Source organism: Chenopodium album, chromosome 24 (genome assembly GCF_948465745.1).
Source record: "Chenopodium album chromosome 24, dcCheAlbu1.1, whole genome shotgun sequence".
NCBI lineage: Eukaryota > Viridiplantae > Streptophyta > Magnoliopsida > Caryophyllales > Amaranthaceae > Chenopodium > Chenopodium album.
The window spans coordinates 5,002,671-5,025,434 of NC_137857.1; the positions used below are offsets into that span (position 1 = coordinate 5,002,671).

At 33.8% G+C, this 22,764-nt stretch overlaps 3 protein-coding genes across 4 annotated transcripts; all 3 read right to left on the reverse strand.

The window, feature by feature from the left end:
* Positions 1-371: 371 nt before the first annotated feature.
* Positions 372-5,829, reverse strand: LOC145610210 (chaperone protein ClpC1, chloroplastic-like). Its single transcript, XM_081665495.1, has 8 exons — positions 5,211-5,829; positions 4,875-4,990; positions 4,655-4,768; positions 4,309-4,494; positions 3,323-3,756; positions 2,642-2,717; positions 2,476-2,565; positions 372-1,673 (listed from the first exon to the last, which is right to left on the reverse strand). Exons 1-8 carry the CDS (start codon positions 5,806-5,808, stop codon positions 483-485), a joined length of 2,805 nt encoding a protein of 934 aa, XP_081521621.1. The 5' UTR covers positions 5,809-5,829; the 3' UTR covers positions 372-482.
* Positions 5,830-8,595: 2,766 nt separating this feature from the next.
* Positions 8,596-12,676, reverse strand: LOC145611128 (monogalactosyldiacylglycerol synthase 2, chloroplastic-like). Its single transcript, XM_081666370.1, has 8 exons — positions 12,049-12,676; positions 11,119-11,291; positions 10,393-10,554; positions 10,156-10,297; positions 9,821-10,045; positions 9,669-9,731; positions 9,482-9,556; positions 8,596-9,227 (listed from the first exon to the last, which is right to left on the reverse strand). Exons 1-8 carry the CDS (start codon positions 12,361-12,363, stop codon positions 8,967-8,969), a joined length of 1,416 nt encoding a protein of 471 aa, XP_081522496.1. The 5' UTR covers positions 12,364-12,676; the 3' UTR covers positions 8,596-8,966.
* Positions 12,677-17,094: 4,418 nt separating this feature from the next.
* Positions 17,095-22,374, reverse strand: LOC145611840 (uncharacterized). Of its 2 annotated transcripts, none has more exons than XM_081667219.1 (4): positions 21,981-22,374; positions 20,243-20,286; positions 19,093-19,399; positions 17,095-17,799 (listed from the first exon to the last, which is right to left on the reverse strand). In XM_081667219.1, exons 1-4 carry the CDS (start codon positions 22,036-22,038, stop codon positions 17,495-17,497), a joined length of 714 nt encoding a protein of 237 aa, XP_081523345.1. In that variant the 5' UTR covers positions 22,039-22,374; the 3' UTR covers positions 17,095-17,494. The 2 variants fall into 2 exon arrangements, with proteins under 2 accessions (XP_081523345.1, XP_081523346.1); XM_081667220.1 differs by having other exon boundaries at positions 19,093-19,396; positions 21,981-22,366.
* Positions 22,375-22,764: the final 390 nt, after the last annotated feature.

Genomic DNA, 22,764 nt, shown 5'->3' on the forward strand with positions numbered 1-22,764 from the left:
ACATAAGAAGGCTCAAACACGTTTATTTGTTCATAACCGAAACTATTTACAATCAATTGTAATATGTACTAAGGTCGTTAAGTTCATTAGAAGTGTTAATATTTGAAATTAATACCAATCATACAACATGACATGAATATTAGAGTTCTTTGATGAGCTTGATTACTATAAGATTCATTCAAAAAACGAGAAAAAGAAACTCGATCAAATGAGCCATACCTGAGCTCAAACATATGAAGTACGGAGTACTAAATGAACCAAATTTGTACAAAATTTCAAGCTGAAGTTCGAATATTTGAAATAATGGTGAAGAGATAACTACCTTGAAAAAACTATTATACGTATGAGACAATTCTGTTTGCACCAGATGCTAACACTATAAAAGAATAACTAGATGAGAGAAATTCAAGGGAAGATGAAATACAATCAATATGCCTAAATCAAAGTAGAAAGATGTCAAATTTCACCTATACTTCTAAACTTCACATAGGAAGTAACTCAGGAATCAAGTCAGTACTGCTGCTGCTACTACTACTACTGCTGTTACTATTGAGCACGACGACATGTCCACTAGAATCGATATCCAGAATAACTGAATCACCTTCTTGGATTTCACTCGCAAGCATCTTCTCAGCCATGCTATCCTCCAAGAGACTCATGATAGCTCTTCTCAGCGGCCTTGCTCCATAACTAGGATTATAGCCATCCTCCACCACTCTATCTTTGAATCTCTCGGTCACTTGAATATCGATGCCTTTAATTTGAAGCCGTTTGGAAACTTCTTTCAACATGATTTCTGCAATCTCCTTGACTTCCAACTTTGTAAGCTGCCTGAACACAATCATATCGTCTAACCTATTCAAAAACTCTGGCTTAAAGTACTGCTTAAGCTCCTCGACCACCAAAGTCTTTATCCTGTTATAACTGCTATCGGGTTCGTCGTATGTCAGATCAAATCCCATACTGCGGCCACCTTTCTCAATTACACTGCTTCCAACATTTGAGGTCATAATCATGAGAGTATTTTTAAAGTTCACCGTCTTTCCTTTACTATCAGTTAATCGCCCGTCCTCTAAGATTTGCAACATCATGTTAAACACATCAGGATGAGCCTTTTCAATTTCATCGAAGAGCACCAATGTATAAGGGCGACGCCTCACAGCCTCAGTAAGCTGCCCACCCTCGGAGTAACCCACATAACCAGGGGGTGAACCAATCAACTTAGAAACCGTGTGTCTCTCCATGAACTCACTCATATCAAGGCGGACCATGGCTTCTTCAGAACCGAAGTAGTAAGCAGCTAAGGCTTTTGCAAGTTCTGACTTTCCTACACCAGTTGGACCGGAAAAGATGAAGCTGGCAATTGGACGGTCAGGATCCTTTAGGCCAACACGAGAGCGCCGAATTGCACGGCTGATGGCTTTGACAGCTTCGTCTTGACCTATTACACGACCGTGGAGATTGTCTTCCATTTTGAGAAGACGGCTTGATTCATCAGCTGAAACTTTCTGAACTGGTATACCTGTCCAAGAGAAAACAATTTCCCTAATCTCTGCATCTGTCACAACTGCTCCAACGTAATCCATATTTGCCTCTTTCTGTTCCTTTTCTTGGCTTATGAGTGCAGATATTTGCACCTTCAGTTCTAGTTCTTGGTCACGTAGCTCACCAGCCTGCATATGACAGTTTGTAAAACTGTTCAGCAAGAACACCACATATCACTGGCAAAGCATGAAAAGTCAGGCATTTTGCAGCACTATGTTCTGAGAGAGTAGAAGTAACTACAAGTCTTACAACTCAAAGCCTCAAAGGAATAGACCCGCCCACAGAAGAAGGAAGCTTCATACAGTTCATAGTCAACCATAGCAGACAGACAAATGAACCTGACAAGTCACCTAACCCGAACCAAACCCAACATAAACTGATTTGAATTTTTAAAAGGTCACTAAATGTCCGATCGAGAATGGAGATTGACCAACCTGACCTAAAAATAGCAGAATTTTGTTCTTAACCAAATAACCAGAACGCTACCTTCTACAGAAGTGACTATGTTTAGAAAAGAAGGATTAGTTATTAATTAGGAGAGTAATTCAGATAGTAGATGAATTTATAAGCCTCCTTGGTCATTCCATAATCTCAATCAATATTATACTGTGGTTTCTGTTTCCATCTTTTTAGATCCATACAGTATGCAAAATTCTTGTATTTCAGGGTTAAGGACACCATTAAAATGGTTTAAAGACAACATCATATAAGCAGTGGAACTTGTACAGACATGAGTTCATGAAAACAAAATTATGAAAGGACAGTAGCAAATTCTTTAATTCAAATCATAACTTTCTCGTCTTTCTGTCAACCATTATAAAAGAGCACACAGATTTACTAATCTTAGGGGATCATGAAAGTGTGACACAGGTTCTACAATTTACAAGAATGAATAAAAAGGAGTATATCTCAGTAAACAAAACTCTTTACCTTCTCAAAATCTTGGTTGCGGATAGCAGTATCTTTCTCGTTTACAATCTGAGTGACCTGCTTCTCAAGTTCTCTTACTCCTTCAGGAAACTGGAAGATGGGAGAAATAATTAAGGCCCCAACATATAAGTTTTAAGCCCAAAACTCTGGAAGTTTAAATTCATACCTCAGCATGGCGCAACCGCACACAAGCACCAGCTTCATCAATAAGATCGATAGCTTTATCAGGAAGAAATCTATCACTGTGAAATATACAGATACATCAGAACAAATTACAAATGACTACAGCATTAGAAAGGAAAAGAGCAGAAATATAAGAAGAAATGTATCTAATAAAAGTTTATTGTCAAACATGAAACTTTATTTGTCTTCCTTTAACTCCTGAGAGTTGGGAGGGCTATGAAATAAAGAAGTAACAAAGCTCCATACGAAAATCAGCATGGTTTCACTGATCTTTACGAGTGAGCCTAAGTAAAAAGTGGATCATATTTCTCAAGACGAGTCTTAAAGTATATAGGTTGCTTCATACCAACTAACTACTATTGGTAAACAAAGAAGATTCCAGAGATGGTGCATATTGCCAACCTATGAAAGAAAGAATTGTTTAATCTGAAGCAAAATAGAATGAAAGTGAATTATTATTAGGATCACATCATAAGCAACCTACCCTTCCACCCCATAGATAAAAAGCATATGTAACCTGATTACTTGACAAAGTGGTATAGTAACTACGCATCAACTGGCTTACACTTGTTTTCAGAACATTGATCGGCTACGTGACAACCTATAAGAGATGGATAATAGGCAATGTAAGGGAGCTGAGCAAAAATAAGGAAAGAATACATGCCTGATGTACCGGGATGACAGTTCTGCTGCTGCAATTAATGCTTCGTCTGTATAGGAGAGCTTGTGGTGAATTTCATATCGCTCACGGAGCCCTCTGAGGATCTGTATTGCTTCGTCTACTGTGGGCTCAGGCACTTCAACAGGCTGAAATCTTCTCTCCAATGCTGGGTCCTTCTCAATGTGTTGCCTGTATTCATCAAGTGTTGTGGCCCCAATGCACTGTAATTCACCCCTTGCAAGAGCTGGTTTTAACATATTAGCAGCATCTATTGCTCCTTCTGCTGCCCCAGCCCCAACCAAAGTATGCACTTCATCGATAAAAAGAATTAGGTTATCTGATTCTTTGACTTCTTCCATTATCTTTTGCAGTCTACTCTCAAACTCTCCACGATATTTAGTTCCAGAAACAAGACGACTCAAATCAAGAGTAATAACCTGAAAGCCAAAAAATGAGTTATAACCTGAAAGAAAAAGATGAGTCCTAACGTCTATAACTGGAATGATCACTTGTAGATTCAATTTAAAGAGTAGACACTGTAAGAAACAATTTTTATTTTCATAGTAGTACAATATCAGCCCATGCTATGATAGAATAGGATAAATTCATAAACAGGTTGCTGAGTTGAATAATACAAGATGAGAAAAATTATTGCACACTGAAATACTGAATAGCTCCTTAATCCATGTAATTTTGCTGCAATATAAAGTGGCTTGCTCACCAAAATTCTATGAGCATATTAAACAAACAAGCATGGAGTATTCAATACATATCTCCTGGAATTCTAGTTCTTTTCTCATAGACATCCTCTCTAAAAGGGTAGACAGGAGCAGGTATGCCCCCATCTTCTCTATTAGCTAATACGGTTAGCAAGAATAAATATAATTGCACTATCTTTTCAATGTATATGCATGGAAATATTAAAATTGGAACATCACTTTAAATGTGCTCACTACTTTTAAAGGTCATTCACAATATGCAACACATACCTGCTTTCCCTCGAGTGTTTCTGGAACATCACCAAGAGAAATTTTCAGAGCCAGACCTTCTGCGATAGCTGTTTTACCAACACCTGGTTCTCCAACGAGGCACGGGTTATTTTTTGTACGACGACTCAATATTTGGATGACACGATCTATTTGTTTTTGCCTTCCAACTACAGGATCTAATTTTCCCTTTACAAATAGAAGAGATTCAATTAAAAAACAATGTACATACTACATAAAGATATAGTACTATATTAATTCAGTTTCTGATAGTCATCAATAAGTGTTCCAGCACATATTTCCAGCCATCAAAGAATAAAAGAGAAAGGTCTACAAGGGTTGTGCATACCTCTTCTGCCACCTTTGTTAAATTTGTGCCATATTCTTCCAATGTGAGCATACTAGCACCTGATTTTCCACCTGCCTGGACAGGCTCCTTTTCCTCACCCATCATGCTTATAATCTATTTACAACATGGAAATTGTCACTTGCATGAACAGAAAGCTTATGAGAACTCTTTACACACACAAATTAATTATCATAGATATAAAAAAATTACAATTACTAACCTGTTTGCGGATTTCTTTTGCATCAACACTTAGATTATCAAGGACACGGGCAGCTATACCCTCACCTTCACTAAGCAATCCCAGCAGCAAGTGTTCCGCACCAATATAATGTTGACCTTCAGCATACAAAAGATAGGCACACAAATGAATCTCAACCTTAGAGGCACACTAATGAACCTACCCAAGCTTGTAGGCAGAAATTTAACTTCGGACGTATACCAAATACTTGAGAGACTGCTATACAGTAAGTGTATGCAAAATGCAATATCATATAACAACCATTTTTCTACTAGGAACTACAGCTTTAATAAACAACTATCAATAGCAAAGTCTTACCAAATTTTCGTGCCTCTTCCAATGATAACTCCAAGACATGCTTAGCACGAGGACTAAATGGAATTTCAATGGGAACAAATGCACCACCTCTTCCAACGAGCTTCTCAACTTCCAAACGTGCAATTTTCAAGGTAATACCTGCGGATTTCAAAACCTTAGCAGCAATGCTGGACCCTTCACCAACAAGTCCCAACAAGATTTGCTCAGTGCCAACAACATTATGACTTAATCTCCTCGTTTCCTCTTGAGCAACCAATACAACTTTAATCGCCTTGTCAGTAAAACGATCAAACACCGCAGTAATTACACCCCTCCTTGGTTTCTCTCTACGAACCAATGCATCTATCATTTTAGACTCTAACCCTACAGTCCTAGATCTTCCCATAAACCCAAAGTCTACAGTCCTAGAGCTTCCCAAAAACGGGGTACTCACTTGTAGCTTGGGGAAAGCTTGAGTTCTTAATCTAGGGTATTGAATAGGTGCTGTCATTCTAACAGATGAATTAATCATCCTGTTACCCAGAATTTTCTCATTTCTTCTTTGATGGTTTAATGAAACAGGTATCTTAAGCAAGTGAGGTGCAGCAATAGTAGCCATTGTTTTAATTTGGATTCAACAAGAATTCTGCATGCAATACAATTAAACCAACCAAGATAAGCACAATCATCAAATAAATTCAACAGTTTAACACATGAACAAATAAAATTGATTAAAGAAAAACTCACTCGTACATTCATTCAACTATACTACATAGAATCCAACACAATACTTGAAAGTATCATCATCATAATAATCTTAAAATGAGTATAACTCTAAAACCCATCAAGATTTTCATCCAAAAAAATTGAAACAATAAAGTTAAAACGAATTACTATTGAATACTGATTAACCCAATAATCTAAACCCCAGAAAAATTGCTAATAAACCCAGTAATTACAACCAACAAAAACCCAGAAAAATTAAGAAAGATAGAAGATTACTGTTTAATAAAGATGGGAATTGCCGGCAGAAGAGATGCTAAACGCAGGAACAAAGACTCTGAAAGTAGAGAGGTAAAAGAGAAAAATGCGTATTTTTTAATTTTTTTTATTGTTGATTTTCATGAAAGAATTAAGGTTAAAGATTGAGACTTAAGGGCCCATTAATGAGCTTTTTGGCCAAGTTTCTACCTGAAGCCCGCAAATTCGACTAGGATTGGTATAGAACAAACAAGAAGATTTTGAGGTGGGGTTGCATTTTTTGGCTTTTTTTTTTTTTTTTTTTTTTTTTTTGTGTCTATTAATTTTTATTGGAGAATTCTATTTTGAGTATGGGAAAAATCCAATTTTGTGATAGTTTCCACGTATGGAATACTACGCTAGTTTATTATTTGTGGGTGATTATTTGTATTTTCTTCATTTTTAAAAATTGTTTTGCTCGACTTTTATTTTGCATACACACTTTAAATTATAAATAGGATAATGTTATATGTAATCCTTAGGGTTACCTATAAACATTAAATTGACTCTTGAAAAATGAATAAAGTTAGGAATTCATGATTAAAAAAACACGCGTAAATCAGTGTAATTAGTGTTTTTATTTATACTCCCTCCGTCCCCTTTTGATAGTCCCTTATGGGCAGATTTTAGTCCTAAAATATTTACCCCATTTGTTTTTTCAAACAACCATTAATATTAATTTTTTACCAAAATTTCCTCTAATTTGCAACAATACTTGTGCAAATTTAAATTTCCTATGTAAATTTTGTTTTCCCAAATACTTGTGCAAATTTAAATTTCCTTTGCAAATTTAATTTTTCTAAACTAAACTTATCTGATGAACTTATTAAATCTCAAATGAGGAAAAATAAGATGAACGGAACAAACCCTTATCAATGTCTTTATTTTAACTAATATTTTTTAAATAAGCAAAAGAATATTTGCAAACGAATTGTCTCCATTGTTTTCAATCTATTCATTTAATTTTTAACTTGTGCCAATCAATTTCTTGTGCATAGTTTATACTACCCTTTGTTCATAATAACTTATGAGCTAAGTAATCATCACTACTAATCATAATATATTACTCGTCATTAATCTTCAGTGTTTTGATTAATAGTTATGCTAAACTAGCCACTTTAGTAATTAAAATATCCCAATTTATATATATATTCAAATAAGATCGGGGGTTTGTCCAAAAATCCCAAGTCGGCACTAGAATTTTTCATGCTAAACAAAGTCATACAATTTGCTACTTGGAGCCCACAAATTGAAGGCAATTAATCTAATTGGATTTCTCACTTTACATTCTGTCTCATGCACAAACGTTCAAGAAGACAACACAAACATTAATTTATCATATATCACTTTCATTTGAGTAGTTTTTGTTTTTTTTTTTTTTTTTTTTTTGATAAGAATTTGAGTAGTGCTTATTACTTTCTTTTTAATGCATTTGATTTTCGCAAAAAGTAAGCCCTTGCTAATGCAAATACGTATCAATAAAAATCCCATATTTATAAACCCTATAATTATTCTACGCAATATCTGTTTTTGAATAATAATCTTAAGCGGGCATATTAACGATAACAAACAAGACATGATTTGTCATAATTTTTGAATTCAATAGCGTTATGAAAAATATATAGTTATCTTATAACCAAATTGAATCATCTACTATGAAGACACGGAGTACTATATATGTAAAGGTGGTGGTTAGACCTAACAAATTAAAATTAACTTGCGTACGATTTTCCAACTCAAATCCTCTAACCCAATGCATATCAAATCCAAAATTAGGTGGTTTAATTTAAATCGAAGTCAAAAGTTAATATAACTAGTATCTATCGTTTATTTTAACATTATTAGCTAAATAATATAGTAGTATATAAATTAAACTTATAGGACCAGACACAAATAGACCCGAACCGATATGTCGATCAAATGGCTAGCTAGTTCACCAATTTAAGTATACCATTTTGCTCAAAGAACGTGAGAGCCAGAACTCTTTCTAAGACAACTTCAACTACTTTTGCTTAATTAGACAAATATTCATGTATTAAAACTTATTCTATTTCAGGTGAACATCCTTTCATAATTTAGATTAAGGTAATGAGAGTACATACATTATTAACTTGTAATTGTACCTTTCAAGACAATCTTGCTTTAGCAAAATATATTTCATGTCATTATCAATCATACATATGTCAAGAGCACTAATGTATTTATGTTGCCTTAGATTAGAAGCAATGTCTATAATAAACATTCAAGGAAAGCAACTTTGATATCATAACTTCCATAAGGAAAATTGAAAACATAATATCTCCGTCCCATTTTATTTGTCATGAACCATTATTTTGGCGTATATATATTCATGAGAAATAAACAATGACGTTAATATAGACCAAGCTTCAATACAACACTCTCTTAATTACTTGTAAATATCCATAATAACTAGAAAAATCAACATAAAAATTGATGAAAAATAAAAATAAATAACTGCCCATGTCACAATCCATCTCCTAATACAACTTATAATCCTCAACCATTTAGGACATTAAGAATTTTATCCTTAATTGGAATCAGATTTTCTCTAACTAATCTTCATGAAATTGGAATATATTTTTTTTCAATTTTTTTTTTTACAGATTGATTTTGAGGGCCAAAAGAATACAAAAAGACTAGCTGTACAAGTGACTTGTTCCTACCAAAAAACAAATAATTGAACCATACCATTTTAATCTAATAGATGATAATGATGATTAACACACTAAAATGAAATTAAATTAGGCTTGTAAATGAGGAAGTCAGCATGTAAGGAAAGTTAGCTAACGGCCCTCGTTGGTCTGCTAGTTCATGTAGATCCCTAACAATCTCAAATACAGCCTCTGGTTTCGCCAACTTCAGGGCATTTTCCGACATCTTCTTAAGCTCATCGCGCTTAGTGCTGAACCATTCTGCGACTATTCTTGCTGTTTCCTTAGGACTACGTGTGAATACACCCGCACCAGTCTCTACTACATACGGTACATTGCCTTTCTCCTGAAGTTAACATAAAAAAAGGGCTAGATGTTAGCATTGAGCTATGAAATGCATGCAATACATTATGCATGAATAAGATTATAAGAGAGTAAGGTCTTTTCCTTTTTTTGGATGATTGGTGCATATGTGTTTGAATTTTGTATGGAATTTCGAGGTTTTAAACCTATTGTATAAGGGTTTTCCTTGTTTAAGTTTGGGGTCGAGTCCATTTTTGACAGGCCTACATGAACGAATAAGCCAATTTATTAACTCACTTGTCCGGGAATGTAATCGTTAAGAATGATTGGAAGACCCCTGATCATTGCCTCTGCAATCGTCCCTGGTCCTGCCTGTGACAAACCGAAACCATTTAACTCATTAAGTCCGGTTTTAAGCTTAATAATAATGCACAAGAGCACAAGCAGGGGAAAATTGTTCGAGTAATAGATGTTTTAGGCTCACCTTTGTTATAATGCAATCACAAGCTCCCATCCACTTCTCCATCTGTTTTTCAAACCCTCTAACCTATAAATCAAAATGCATTGTTATTCGAAGAAACAAATTATATTGTTAAGGTTAAGGTAGAATATATTGTAAAGGTTAAGGCTAGTTACCTTGACCGGGATTTTCCATTCCAACGATTCAAGAGTAGAAGCTAAGGATCTATTGCGGCCACAAATGATGATCAATTGACCTATGGGTTTCCCAAGCTGTTTATCGAATAAGGACTCTCCAAGAGCTTTGGCAGTCTTTTGTACAGGACCCATCCCTTCACCACCTCCCATTAGTAAAACCGCGGGCAAATTTGGGTCCATCTCAAGCTCTACTCTCAAGTCATCCTGCAAGCACAAGTTCCATTAGTAACTGTTAAAGCCTAGCTTTCATATAAACAAACACACACAGGAAAAAGAATAGCACAGTGATACGATATTGTCAAATGTGTGCCCACCTTTGAGAGAATAGCACGAGCAAACGAAGGCCTAACAGGCAAGCCAAAAACTCGGATTTGAGAGTCATCAAGGCCGTCTAATGAAGCCCTCTTTGCAACCTCCTCTGAGGGACAGTAGCATCTATTGACTCCAGGATGAAACCTGAGAAAATGAATTGTTTCTGAATGTTAAAATCAATCTAAAGCAAAGGCAAGTAAGTTCTGATTTTCGAGTGATCAAAACTGATAGCCACTTACCAAGTTCGATGACAAGAGTTGAGATCAGTGATAACAGTTACAAAGATCACTTTCTTCTGTAGTCCTTGCCATTTCAAAACCCACAAGGGAATATGTTGCATAAGAGGATGAACACTAATGATTATATCCGGCTTGTATTCCATTAAACCAGCCTCCACTTCCCTTCATCCACACAAAAAATTTCCATCATTAGCCATTTACACCGTGATTATTAAAAATTCAAGCAAGTCTATTCACAAAATTAGTTATGCATTTAACATAGGGCAAAATGCCCTTTAAACAAGCAAATCGTAGCTAGACTTGGTTAAGGGGATTATTGATAGTTCACCCCTAATAGTTGACTAATTGTAAGCCAATAAACAGGGCTTTTTCTAAAAGCATAAGAACATGATTACCAACATGTAGTATTAGTCATTTCTTATAAGCATTATGAACTAGTAACAACCATGATTACAATAATTATCAATCATTTCAATGGAAAAGGCCACATGCATGTAATAAGTCACTTGGAAAAATCGATCATGATCACAATAATAAAGCTTCTATACTTTAGAACTAATCTCTTTAAATAAGGAGATAAAAAGCAGTATACACTACTCCAATCAGAAAGATATTGACAGATTCTTCAAAGGATTATTATTTCGCGGAGAAGGTAATCTCACATTTTTAACAAGTTATCGAACAAATCATCATAGGGACATAATCCTGAAGCAAAGACAAACATACTTGGCATAGAAGGCGGCGATTGCAGCAAGGTACATAGAGTGAATCCACTTAGGAGAAGTACTGTGAAATGCAAGGTTCCAAAGTTGTACATGCTTCACCATGAATTTGTACTGTCTTTCCATGTCATTCAATGGCCATCCAGTATATTCTTTCCATACATCCTTTATAATTATCTGGAATTACAGTGTGACAACCATGAGATGCAGATTTTATTCTATAATTAACAAAGATATTATGACAGCAAGATTAAAAGTAAAGTAGGGTTGGTTTTAATTTTGTTTTTTCCTCCTTATTTAGGGTATTGGACAACTTCATAGAAATTTCTTTTTGACAACATTTATGCAAAAAACAAATAAAGGAAAGTTCATAATTCATCAATTAAAATCATTCTGAAAGTACAACCAAAAAGTACCAACAAATTTAGCAGTAAAAAGGCCAAATATTTATAGGAAAAAAAATCTAAATTCAGGTAATTTAATTACATGCAACTATTATATAATTCATCACTTCCATATTAAATTTTTACAGTGGATGCATGAAACATTAAAACTTCAGCATCAAACTAGGATCAAATGTTTATAAATCTCAAATCTAAAGCATAATTAGAATTGCAATCAACCATAAAATTAACAATTTGGAAGCTTCAAAAAAAATCATTTGACCTCAGAACAGCTTAGCAAGATAATCAACCAAATGACAGCTCAAAAACCCCTGAACCCACCCACCAAATCCAAGAGAAACACAGAAAAACCCATAGAATTCACAAGAAACGCAGTAAAACCCCAGAAAATGTCAGAAAAACTGATTAAAAACTAGCAGAAAAATCAACTCAAATGTAGCACAAGAATAACAGAAAACACCCAAAAAAAACCCAAGAAAAAAATCCCAGAAAAACCCATTAAAAAAACAAGGAAAAAGAAAAAAACTTACATTATATTCATCACCAAACTCCAATTTAAAAGTATCTCTAATAGCTTCAGCAGAAGCCCTGTGGCCCCCACCAGTATCACTCATCAAGATCAACACATTCTTTGTACGATGTGCTCCAATTTGAACCATCTCCATTGTTGAACCATCTTCATCTTCTTCCATTTCATCAATATCCATTGAAGAAGATGAAGAAATCACAGAAGATGAAGGGTAAAAAGACGAAGAACACCTTTTTTTACTGTAATAACCTCCAACTTTTGAAAATACAGAGCTCAATGAAGATGATCTTTTTGGTGAAATTACAGACATCACCATGTCAGAAATTAAGTATACCCAAACAAAGAACAATAATTTCTCACAGCTTAGCTTGATCCAACGGTCGAATTTCTTCCGACCGCCGGAAATTGGGAGTAAAAAAGATGAAATCTTGGAATTTTTTTGATCAAAATTTTGAATTTTGAGCAATACCCAACGTTTAAATTTGTATAAATTTTGTGGGTTTTTGAAGGGTAGTAAAAAAGATTTGTTCGTGGTCCAAATTTGTTTGTTTTTTGGGCAATTGAAATGGTAGAAGAGGGTGAGTTATTTTTAAGGGTGAGTTTGATGCTTGGAATTATTCCAAGAATTTCGAATTTTTATTTTTATTGTTATAAAGTTGGAATGTTCTGATAAGTAGATTCGGATCTTTCTATTGGCCCATAAACAAACAATAGCCAAGTGTATATTTATTACAAAAACAAAAAATTTTTTAAAAAAAAAAAAAAAAACATTTTCTATTTCCGCCATTTTTTTTTTATAGTTGCAACAATTTATCACGGTTTTTAAGAAAAAGTGGACCTCATATGTTATAATACACTTAAAATTGGGTTAAAGAGTTGATAGAAGTATAATCAAGTGGACCATATGCTTTGATTAAATGTAATAGTACAATTTTCACCATAAAAACCTTTCTTTTATGGTGTGTTGCAATTATTATGACATTTTCATTTTAAAAAAGTGTTATAACTATAAAGAACAGAAGAAGTATTTATTATTCACAATATTTCTTTTTATTTACTATATGTTGTCGTAGAAATTTTTTTTTGGGGCCACAACCTTAAGTCCTTAACTATGTGCAGTAAAATTTTGGTGCGAATAATATGAAGTTTATTCTTTGGTAAGTTTTACAAATTGTCTAAGAGATACCAATAGTCCAATAGTATCGCCAACTTTGCCAAGTGGAAACCCTTTTTTTTTTGTTAATCTGTCACTCAATTATTGATCTTGGGTGTTTTGAAAGGAAATTATTGTGTATGCCCCTCAATTCTTATGCTAAATATCCGTTTGTCCATTAGAAAATAAAAGGTAATTATTGTTGTTTGCTTGTAAGCTTGTTATTATGTTCTCGAGTGATTTGAAAGGTAATTTTTATTGTTCGCTTGCTATGTGAGGCTAGAAATTGTTCATTTGATTGAATATGTTTATATGTTCAAATGAGTAAAAAATAAATATGTATGTGTTTATGTAAAAACACCGAAGGATAGAGGTATCTAAATACTTTTATCTTGTGGTACTTTTGTGTTATGGTATAAGTATATTCATCCTTAAAATTGCCCCTTATTAATTCTATCAATGTAAAGAACAACCCCTAAAGTGATTGGTCCAATAGAAAAATATAAAATGTGAGTGCAAAGATCAAAAGAATTATCCATATTTATAATATCTTATTCTATAATAAGAGTCTTAATTATATGGATTTTGAAATTGAAGCATTGATTTCTTGTAAAATGGTGGAGTGAATACAAATAAATCAGTTTTTTAAGCTACATCCTATACGCATACATTAGTAATGCATGTAAGAAGCTAAAAATTGAATGATTTAGAATAATTAAACATTAATTAAACCGTATACACATATCTTTAAAATAAATTCCCAAATCACATATATACCACTTTAGAAAATGCATTTGACTTTGCAAATACCAGACCAAAAAGAAAATGCATTTGATTATTTTTCCCAAAAAAAAAAAATGCATTTGACTATTGATGTTTATGAGCTACTTATTGCCTTACTCAATCGTTGTTTTAATGAGCTCTAATTTGAGGGTAAAGATGTATCCAAAATGCAACTTCATATGTATCTAATGACTAATCAACCAAAATTGTCCATACATAAAAACGGTCATTATCAAAGTAATAAAGAATATTAAAGCAACTTAAATTAGTGATGTCAAAGCTCAACTATAAAGTTATCCACCCTTAAATCATATCAAGAACTCCTGAATAAAAGCTATCATTTTCAATCTATTGTACTCGTGAAAATGTTGAGGATAACCGGATATTGCAACAATTTTAAGTTCTTAATTACATTCTTGTGTTCTCTAATCAAATTTATATTTCCTCCATCCCTAAATTACATTCCTACTTCTCTCTGTTATGTGAAGAATAAATGCTAGAAATAGGAATGTAATTTAGGGATGGAGGGAGTATAAGAAAATGCTATACATACCATCAAAAACGAAAATGCTATACATAGTCCTAAGGGCTATATAAGCATTAAAAATACTCTAGAAAATTGTTTAAATTTCAAAAATTATGACAAAAACACATAATTACACTGATTTGCGCGTGTTTTTGTCATAAATTCCTTATTTTTATATTACAATTTTCAAGAGTATATTTAATATTTATATGTAGCCCTAAAGAATATATATAGTATTACCTCTTTTTATATTTATAAAAGATAAAGGAAAGCCGCATTGATCGACTTGATTTGGATTAATAGGAGTCGGAAAATTCATACAAAGTGTATGGTATTTTTACATCTCTAGTACGAAGTACGGAGTATGAAATTACAAAATGATGATGTACAATTTTTTAAATTGTCCTAAACAAGTTGCTTGGCTAACGTCATATAGAATATCTTATGCTAAATTTTGTCATTAAGTGCATCATATTCAACAACTGTACTTGCTCAAATCACTAGCTCAATGCAACAATGACTTAATTAGCGTCTAAATATTGCTAGTTACGTAGTATAAGGATATTTTACTAGATTTTGATACTAGGATTTATATTTACAGAAATGCTTGATTTTAAAAGAAAAAATTAATTGACTTTGTTTGTTAATGTCATATAATTATGGATTAATGAATTTTATCTTTTTCTCCCAAAATATAATATTGATTAAAAGATATATAATGACCATGACTCAAACTTAGAAGGCCATACATAAACATTGCACTAATATAAATAGAAATCAAGGTATAATATATAATACTCATAAATTCAAAATATCACTCCCTTCGTCCCATTATTTTGTGACTACTTCTCAATAAATACGGTAATTAAGAAGAATGGTGGAAGTAGTATAATATTTTATTGGAAAGATAAAAAGTAGAGAATATTATGTGAAAAAGAGAAAAAAATAAGTTATGATTTTTTGGCATAGGTGTATTTTGTATGGAAAAGATAAAAAGTAAATAATGATTAATTAAGGGCTATTTTTAGAAACGGGCACATCATTTTGTGACACCCAAAAAGATATACATGCACGAAATTATGGGACGGATGGAGTACTTAATTACTGTACTTACCTTAAACAAAGAGAGTTAAATAAGTATAAGTTAGGACCTGTTCACTTCAGCTTAATTTCAGCACAGTACAGTTCAGTTTAGTTCCAATTAGTTCAATTCAGCACCAATCAGTTCAGTTCAGTTTCTAATTTCTTTCTCTCACAAAATATTCGTTTCAACTATATTCAGTTCAGTTTAGCTCTAATCAATTCAGTTCAGCTCAGCTCAGTTTTGTAAATATGAATAGGCCTTAGTTAGGGTGAATGATTTAGAGTTAAGAATTGGCTGTTAGACCAAGATTAGACTGCTGTTAGCTGGATTTCTTCATTAAAAATTATTTATATGTTTATTTATATTTATATAAGTCTTAACATTTTATTAATTTATTATTTATGTATATAAGAAATGGCAGTTATTAGTTAATGTAGGCTCCCATGTTATCAATCATGATCACTATCAGCCAGCTCAATAACGGCTATCGATCTTTCTATTATACTGCCTTTTCAATTTGATGTTACTCCTCTTGACCTTTTATGTATGTTTATATTTTGTCATTATTATATACTTCGTATACAATATACTTCTTATGTTATTTCTTAGGTTGCATAGATTATTCACTAAAATGTTTACAGTTTACTCGTATTAAAAGTAAGTATCCTATATGTAATATTTTGGCGCTCAACCCAAAAGGTTGGAGGGTTGCCTCCTCTTGGATGATATCATTTTGACCGGTTATTTTCACATTTTAAGATGTAAATAGCTTTGAATATACTGCGTTAGATGATGAGTAGTTCTTTCAATAGCTTGAAAGTTATACCGTGATTGCCAGTATAATTGATGTATTAGTGTATTACCAATTGTTCCAAGTCTATAAACAACACCCAATAAGGCAATGAATGAACGTTTTATGTCTCATTTTGAAGATACAACCACACACGCACGTATACATAACTAAGACAAGCAGTACTGGAGTATGTGATTTGTTTGGTTGTTAGGAAGGTTAGCTAAAGAAATAAAATTATCATAAACCAGTTCCAAGTCCAACATCCAACTAATATTCAACTTCAGCCTTGTCTACATAGCCACGTTGAAAGGTAGGTCCAAGTTCATTGAATTATTTATAATAACATGCACATTAATATAATACTGACCCTCCATGGCTTGGTGGCTAAGGATACACTACCTGAAGTCCCAGGTCATGGGTTCAAGGGTTGGTGGAGAGAGAGAGAAAATATGGGGTTTGTTTATTCACAGAGGTATTTCAAAATACCTCCTTTTCTCTTAAATATTACAAGTATAAATGTTTTTACTCTTGAAAAAATTAATTTTTGATGAGACTGCATAATAATTCTACTACACAATCGTTGACAAGGTTCAATCTTACAGTTACGTATGATATAATATTATATTATATTATTATGCGCAACACTCTCATAAACATATAGTGGTACTCCCTTCATCCCAAAATAATGGCAAAATAATTAGATGGTAGTAAAAAAAAATTTGCATTTTCATTTAGTGATTTAACATAGACAAATTGCAAAGTCCTCCCTAGATAGTAACTCCTCCCAAAAATTTTCGAAAATAAGATGAGCCGGTATTCTATTCGAGGTAAGGATTCTGCCATTAGATATTACATACAACATGGTAAAGAAATGGTGTCACTAACTGGCATATTCTACCAAAGCACCTAAACATAGCAATTTTCGCTTCCTAATTCTGCAACAAGCTCTGTTGAAATAAAAGCCTACGACTAAGGGGTCAGGTAACAGTATTCTAAGCCGTTAAGTAAACAGCCGCCATTCACAAACCCATAACCTTGCAAGTTAAGTGCATTAAATCTATCTACATATGATGTTTAATGTTAACAAACCCGGAAATTCTTCCCTGATTCAAGTAACCTCGGCCTTTGGGACAAAACCTGAGCATATTGGACAAGGCGGGTCTCTTATATCCTCAAGGCATGTTCTCTGCTCTAAGCAATCAGCGTGAAAAATATGCCCACAAACTAAAATTGCAACAATTGATAGCTCTTCCGAGGCAGTGGTTCCAAATTGATGAGGCTTCCGTCTTAATGATTTCTGGCATAATCCGCAAGCCTTCTTACCTCCTTCGGATGAAAGTGCATGAATGACCGAGCTGCTCGACCTAATTCTTTCTGGACGCCAGAAGGCCCTTTCCCTAAATTCTGTAAAATCTTCATTTTAAATGAACAAATAAAAAAAAAAAGTAAGAATTTGTGTTCAGCAAAGGAGAAAATCGGCTAAGCACAATAACATAATTAGTACTCCGTAACAGCTAAGAAAAGTGTAGCACAATAACAGGTAGAAAGGTTGATCGTATTATAAAAGACCAAACTGCTTTTGCTAATATCAGCAACAAGAGTTTAGGGTTAAATACTTGTTCAATAGTAGAGCAGATCTATGGGATCTAAGAATGACCTCTAAATTACGAATAGCACAAGAAAGCTTAAGCTTCTACACAAAAACTCTCCTTTGTCTCATTATCAACTTTATGATTATGCATATATGCACTTGTAGTGATCATCAATATTAAGTAATAAAACCAACTCATTAGTCTAGTAACAAGGCCATCTTGAAACTTGCATGTCGTCATGTATCTTTTCCCAACTTCACCAAGGCATTAGTCGAGTGGCCATCTTGAAACTTGCATGTCGGCATGTATCTTTTCCCCCTTCACCAAGGCACTGAAGTAATCATTATATTTAAAGATAACGATCTACAATAAATCTCCCGTATTTCTGATTATACCTGCGCCTTCAAGTATCATAGCCAATAAGGTTTTAGCTTAGTACTAAAACACTGACATACTGGGAATATTAGGTCCCAAGGCCAGATTTATTTCTGATGTTGTATTGAAGGTGTGATGTTTTACTAGCCATAAAATTCCGGTGAACCACCCCCCAAAAAAGTTCTAATAAGAAATGAGAAAGATAATAGTGCACAGATCTTCCCAATCTGACACTCCCTTCTTATGTAACACAGGTACTTCACTTGATAGTTGTCCCTGTACCCAATAAGCACAAGTACGGGCGATATATAATTACTTTACTTAATAGTGTGCCGCCGCAGGTACCCACTGTTTTATAATTTTTAGAACTGCAGTTTTCATCCCATTCCCTTTTGACCCAACCAACTCGGTGCAACCACATCCCCATTTCCCCACAATAGGATCTTTTTGTGGGATGAGAATTTCAGAATAAACCTTTAAAGTGCAACATAGCTTATTCCCTGGATCTAATAATGAACTTTTATCTTGCTATAAATCGCCAGCAAATTGCATGCTAAACATGTATGAGGAACAAGGCATCAAGCATTCAAGCCCCTAGAAATGTAATGCGCATACTCATAATGTGACTAACACCAGCATCTAGTCCTCATAAATCCATGCTATTTTCTTTACCTCCTCCAAGAATTACATATCATAAGGAAGAGATGGCATGAGATAAAGGAAGAGGAGAGAAGGAAACCTGCATGATGTCCAAAATCAGAATTGTATTTACTACCCAGCTTAAAACATAATCGCTCATCGTGAAATGGGCTACTCTTGCCGTAAGAAGCAGAGGGCTTATGGTAATTGGATGAATTTCGACGAGAATACTGGTTTCCATAGTGGTGACGTGAGCGCTTCAACAACATTGAGCGGCTCAGATTGTGATGATGATGTTGACCAAGGGCAAGTTGAGATATTGGTTGCTTTCCATGACTATCCATAATTTCCTTAACAGAAGAATGAGGCTTGAACATACCACTGTTTTCTGGATCAGAAGCGTTCTGCTACACAAGTAAACAACAGAAGCCCTTTGATCAGGAAGAAACAATAAAAGAGTAGTAGTAAAGTAAATTGAAAGCATAAAATAAATAACAGCTCACTTCAAATCAAATTCCGGGGTTCACAAATGAAAATGCACATGCAGTTTAGTGGAAAATATCTAAGAAAACATCTACATGTAACATTAACTATCACCCTGCCAGGAGACAGGATCGGAACATGCAGCTTTCAGTATATCCCAATTCCCTGACACAAACTAGTACAAAAGAGGAGACTATCTCTGTAAGATCCACTAGGGAACATTTTAAAAAGGGAAACAGTAAAAATAGGATAGACAAACATTTTCAGCGCAAAAATAAGGAAAAGAAATTGATACACAAAGCATTAACGATAAATCGATAATGACGAGATAGAGATATAAGGTAGAGCCGTAGAGATAGTAGTAATGGCACTATGGCAGTGATACAACTAATGACAAAAGACACACACAAGAAAGGGGAAAATGTGAAAAATTAGGGAATTGTTTTTCTTAGACATGGAAACTCTGCTTTAGCAATGGGTTTTGGGCCTTATTTTCTATCTTTAACCTGTTCTGAACATGGATGAAATAAATAAGAGTGTAGTACAGAGATTAATTGGTTGAAAGGGTCTCAGCCTACAGTGATCTGAACTGTTACCAAGTTTAAATTATGCCTATGTTTGATACATCCAAAGAATTGATTTAAAGCATGCCTATGTATAATATTGCTAGAAGACCTTCAAGACTCAATAACCAAAGATGAATAACATCATACTCCGTAGTAAAAAGCAGTACTAGAAGCAATAGCAATTCTAGGGAGAAGACAAACCTCCCCAAGTGTCAGAACCCTTCCTGATGAACATGGCATGGAATCTGTAACACAACCAAAAGCAATTTATCTTATTGTGAGCTCCCCATTCAAAGTGCTTGTCAAGGTTTGTCAAGTGATTAATTCAATGAAAATGATTATTACTACGTATAATATTTAGCATCGGAAAAACATATGAATATGGTGTACTATATATTTTAGTACTCGACATGCATGGGAAGGTCTATCTCAGAATTCAGCAGATAATATCACGTTTTTATCTAAACCTAGTGTCAGTGAAACTATAATAGAAACACTAAAGAAAATCTCGGTGTTTCCCAGCACTAAAATAACCGTCCAGCTGAGGCTGCCAAGAGCATAAGACCTCAAAAGCTGAAGAGTATTCCAAAGCAAGCCCGAAGAAAACCTGATTTTACAGATTCATCTTCTTCGTCATAAAATGTGATGGAAGACCTTTAGCCTAAATTATGATAATTGGCCTACTTTTATGGCTCTCCAAGTCCAATGCTAACACCCTTGCCTGGAAACGCTAGAAATGTGACAATACCGTTCCAGTCTGGAATACGCCAATACGGTGCCAAAGCATGCACGTGTCTAGAAAACCAATTCAGTAAATTTCCTATAAATTTCTCATAGTTTGGCACAGAAATCCTGAAGTCCATTTCCTTGTCTGTAATCATAATAATTTGAGGTAACATAGCTTTAAATTGAATTAGGGCAGTAGGCACCAATGTCTAACACAGGCAGATGTAATTAAAGGCCCAACTTCATCAAGTTTCTCATACTTGACAGTTCAAAATGTCTAGGATAAACCACTTATAAGTTATAACCATGTCTGATATTCCTGGCCAGCTGACAAAGTACATCTTCAATTTGGAGAATAGCATCAACGCAATACAGGCAAATGTGTAGAAATCTAACTCGAACAGTCTCCACAAATTTGATCTACACAGATGTGTCTATGCTTCATGATGCCAATACACATATCCTGATGAATATCAACTAAATGCACCTCCCAATCGAGAACCAAAGCACAACATAGGCGTGTTTCTAGGGATCCAAACACTGCCCATTTTCTAGAATTTCTCCGAATTTGACATATGGATCAGTCATATTCATACCTCATACCTCATGTTCCACACTATTGACTGTTAAACTTAGTAAAACTGGCAATTCACCAAATGACATCATAAATCCTTCAAAAAAAACATCCTTTGAACACTTGAATAAGTGAATAACTTATTTAACCAGCTGAAAATAGATCCACTTATAAAGCTATCACCCCTTCATAATCTCTACTGGAAACTAATTGTTGTATCCAACTTAAACTCAATTCTTAAAAAACAAGATCGAAACTTTGATCAAATAAATCTCATCAAACTTTGATCAAATAAATCTCATAAAAAAGCAAACAAATTAAATCACAGGAATATATACCATTTAAAATTCTAAATGATCATTTTAGCAGAATTAAAGTACAAATTCACACTGAAAGCACACATCTTTTTTACCTAAATTCAAGAAATTAACACAAAATTATCAAAATCAAAACAAAACCCATGATCTTTATCATCAAATTATTAAATGGGTCTGCCACAATTTTCCACATTTTCACATTTCAATCAAACCCCATCACTAAATTACATGAACTAGCAACATCCCACCAACAACACTTGCATAATTTGAAAAATTACAACAAAAAAAAATTAAAATTAAAAATTTGAGAGAAATGGAAAACCTGAAGGAGAAGGATGGTAAAGAGCAGCAGATGATCCCGTTCTCTTTCTTTTTCCCATAATTAACCGATAAATTAGGATTAATTAACAATTTTAGCGGCTGAAAATGAGTAATTTTGCCAATTAATCTACAAAAAGATACTATTTTGTTGCTCTAATTTTCTGAATGGCTAGATTTTGGGTCGAAGAAAATAGAGGAAAGGTAGAAAAGGGAAGAAATAGCGGAGAAAGAGAGAAAGATGATGATCAATTTCTTCAATTGTTCATGGGAAGTCAATTGAAGAAGACACGTGTTGTTTTATCTTTTTTTTGGGAATCTCATAGCTTCTTCCAGATTGTTTGCTTTGCTTTGATATTTTTCACGATCAATGTTTCTCAATCTAAAATATCTAATGGAGTTTTCCAAAAGATACCAAAGAGGCAAGGAGTATAAGACTTTCAATCAAATCTCGTTTACTCCCTCTATATTTGAATATAAGTGTATCATTTTGACTGACATACGTATTATACATACATAACCTTAACCATTTCCTACAATAATTGATCAAATCTGGTCGCTATTGTTAACAATTGATCAAACTTCGAACACACACTCAAACTCCCTCCGTTTTTTTTTATGCATCACTTTAAAAATTGCACTATTCATATACCATACTTGACTTAATTTATTCACCTATAAAATATAAATAAATATTATTATATAATATATCATTAGAATTGTCATAATGTATAGTTTCATAATATAATTTGTTTTAATTTTTACTAATACACAATTAAATATATTAA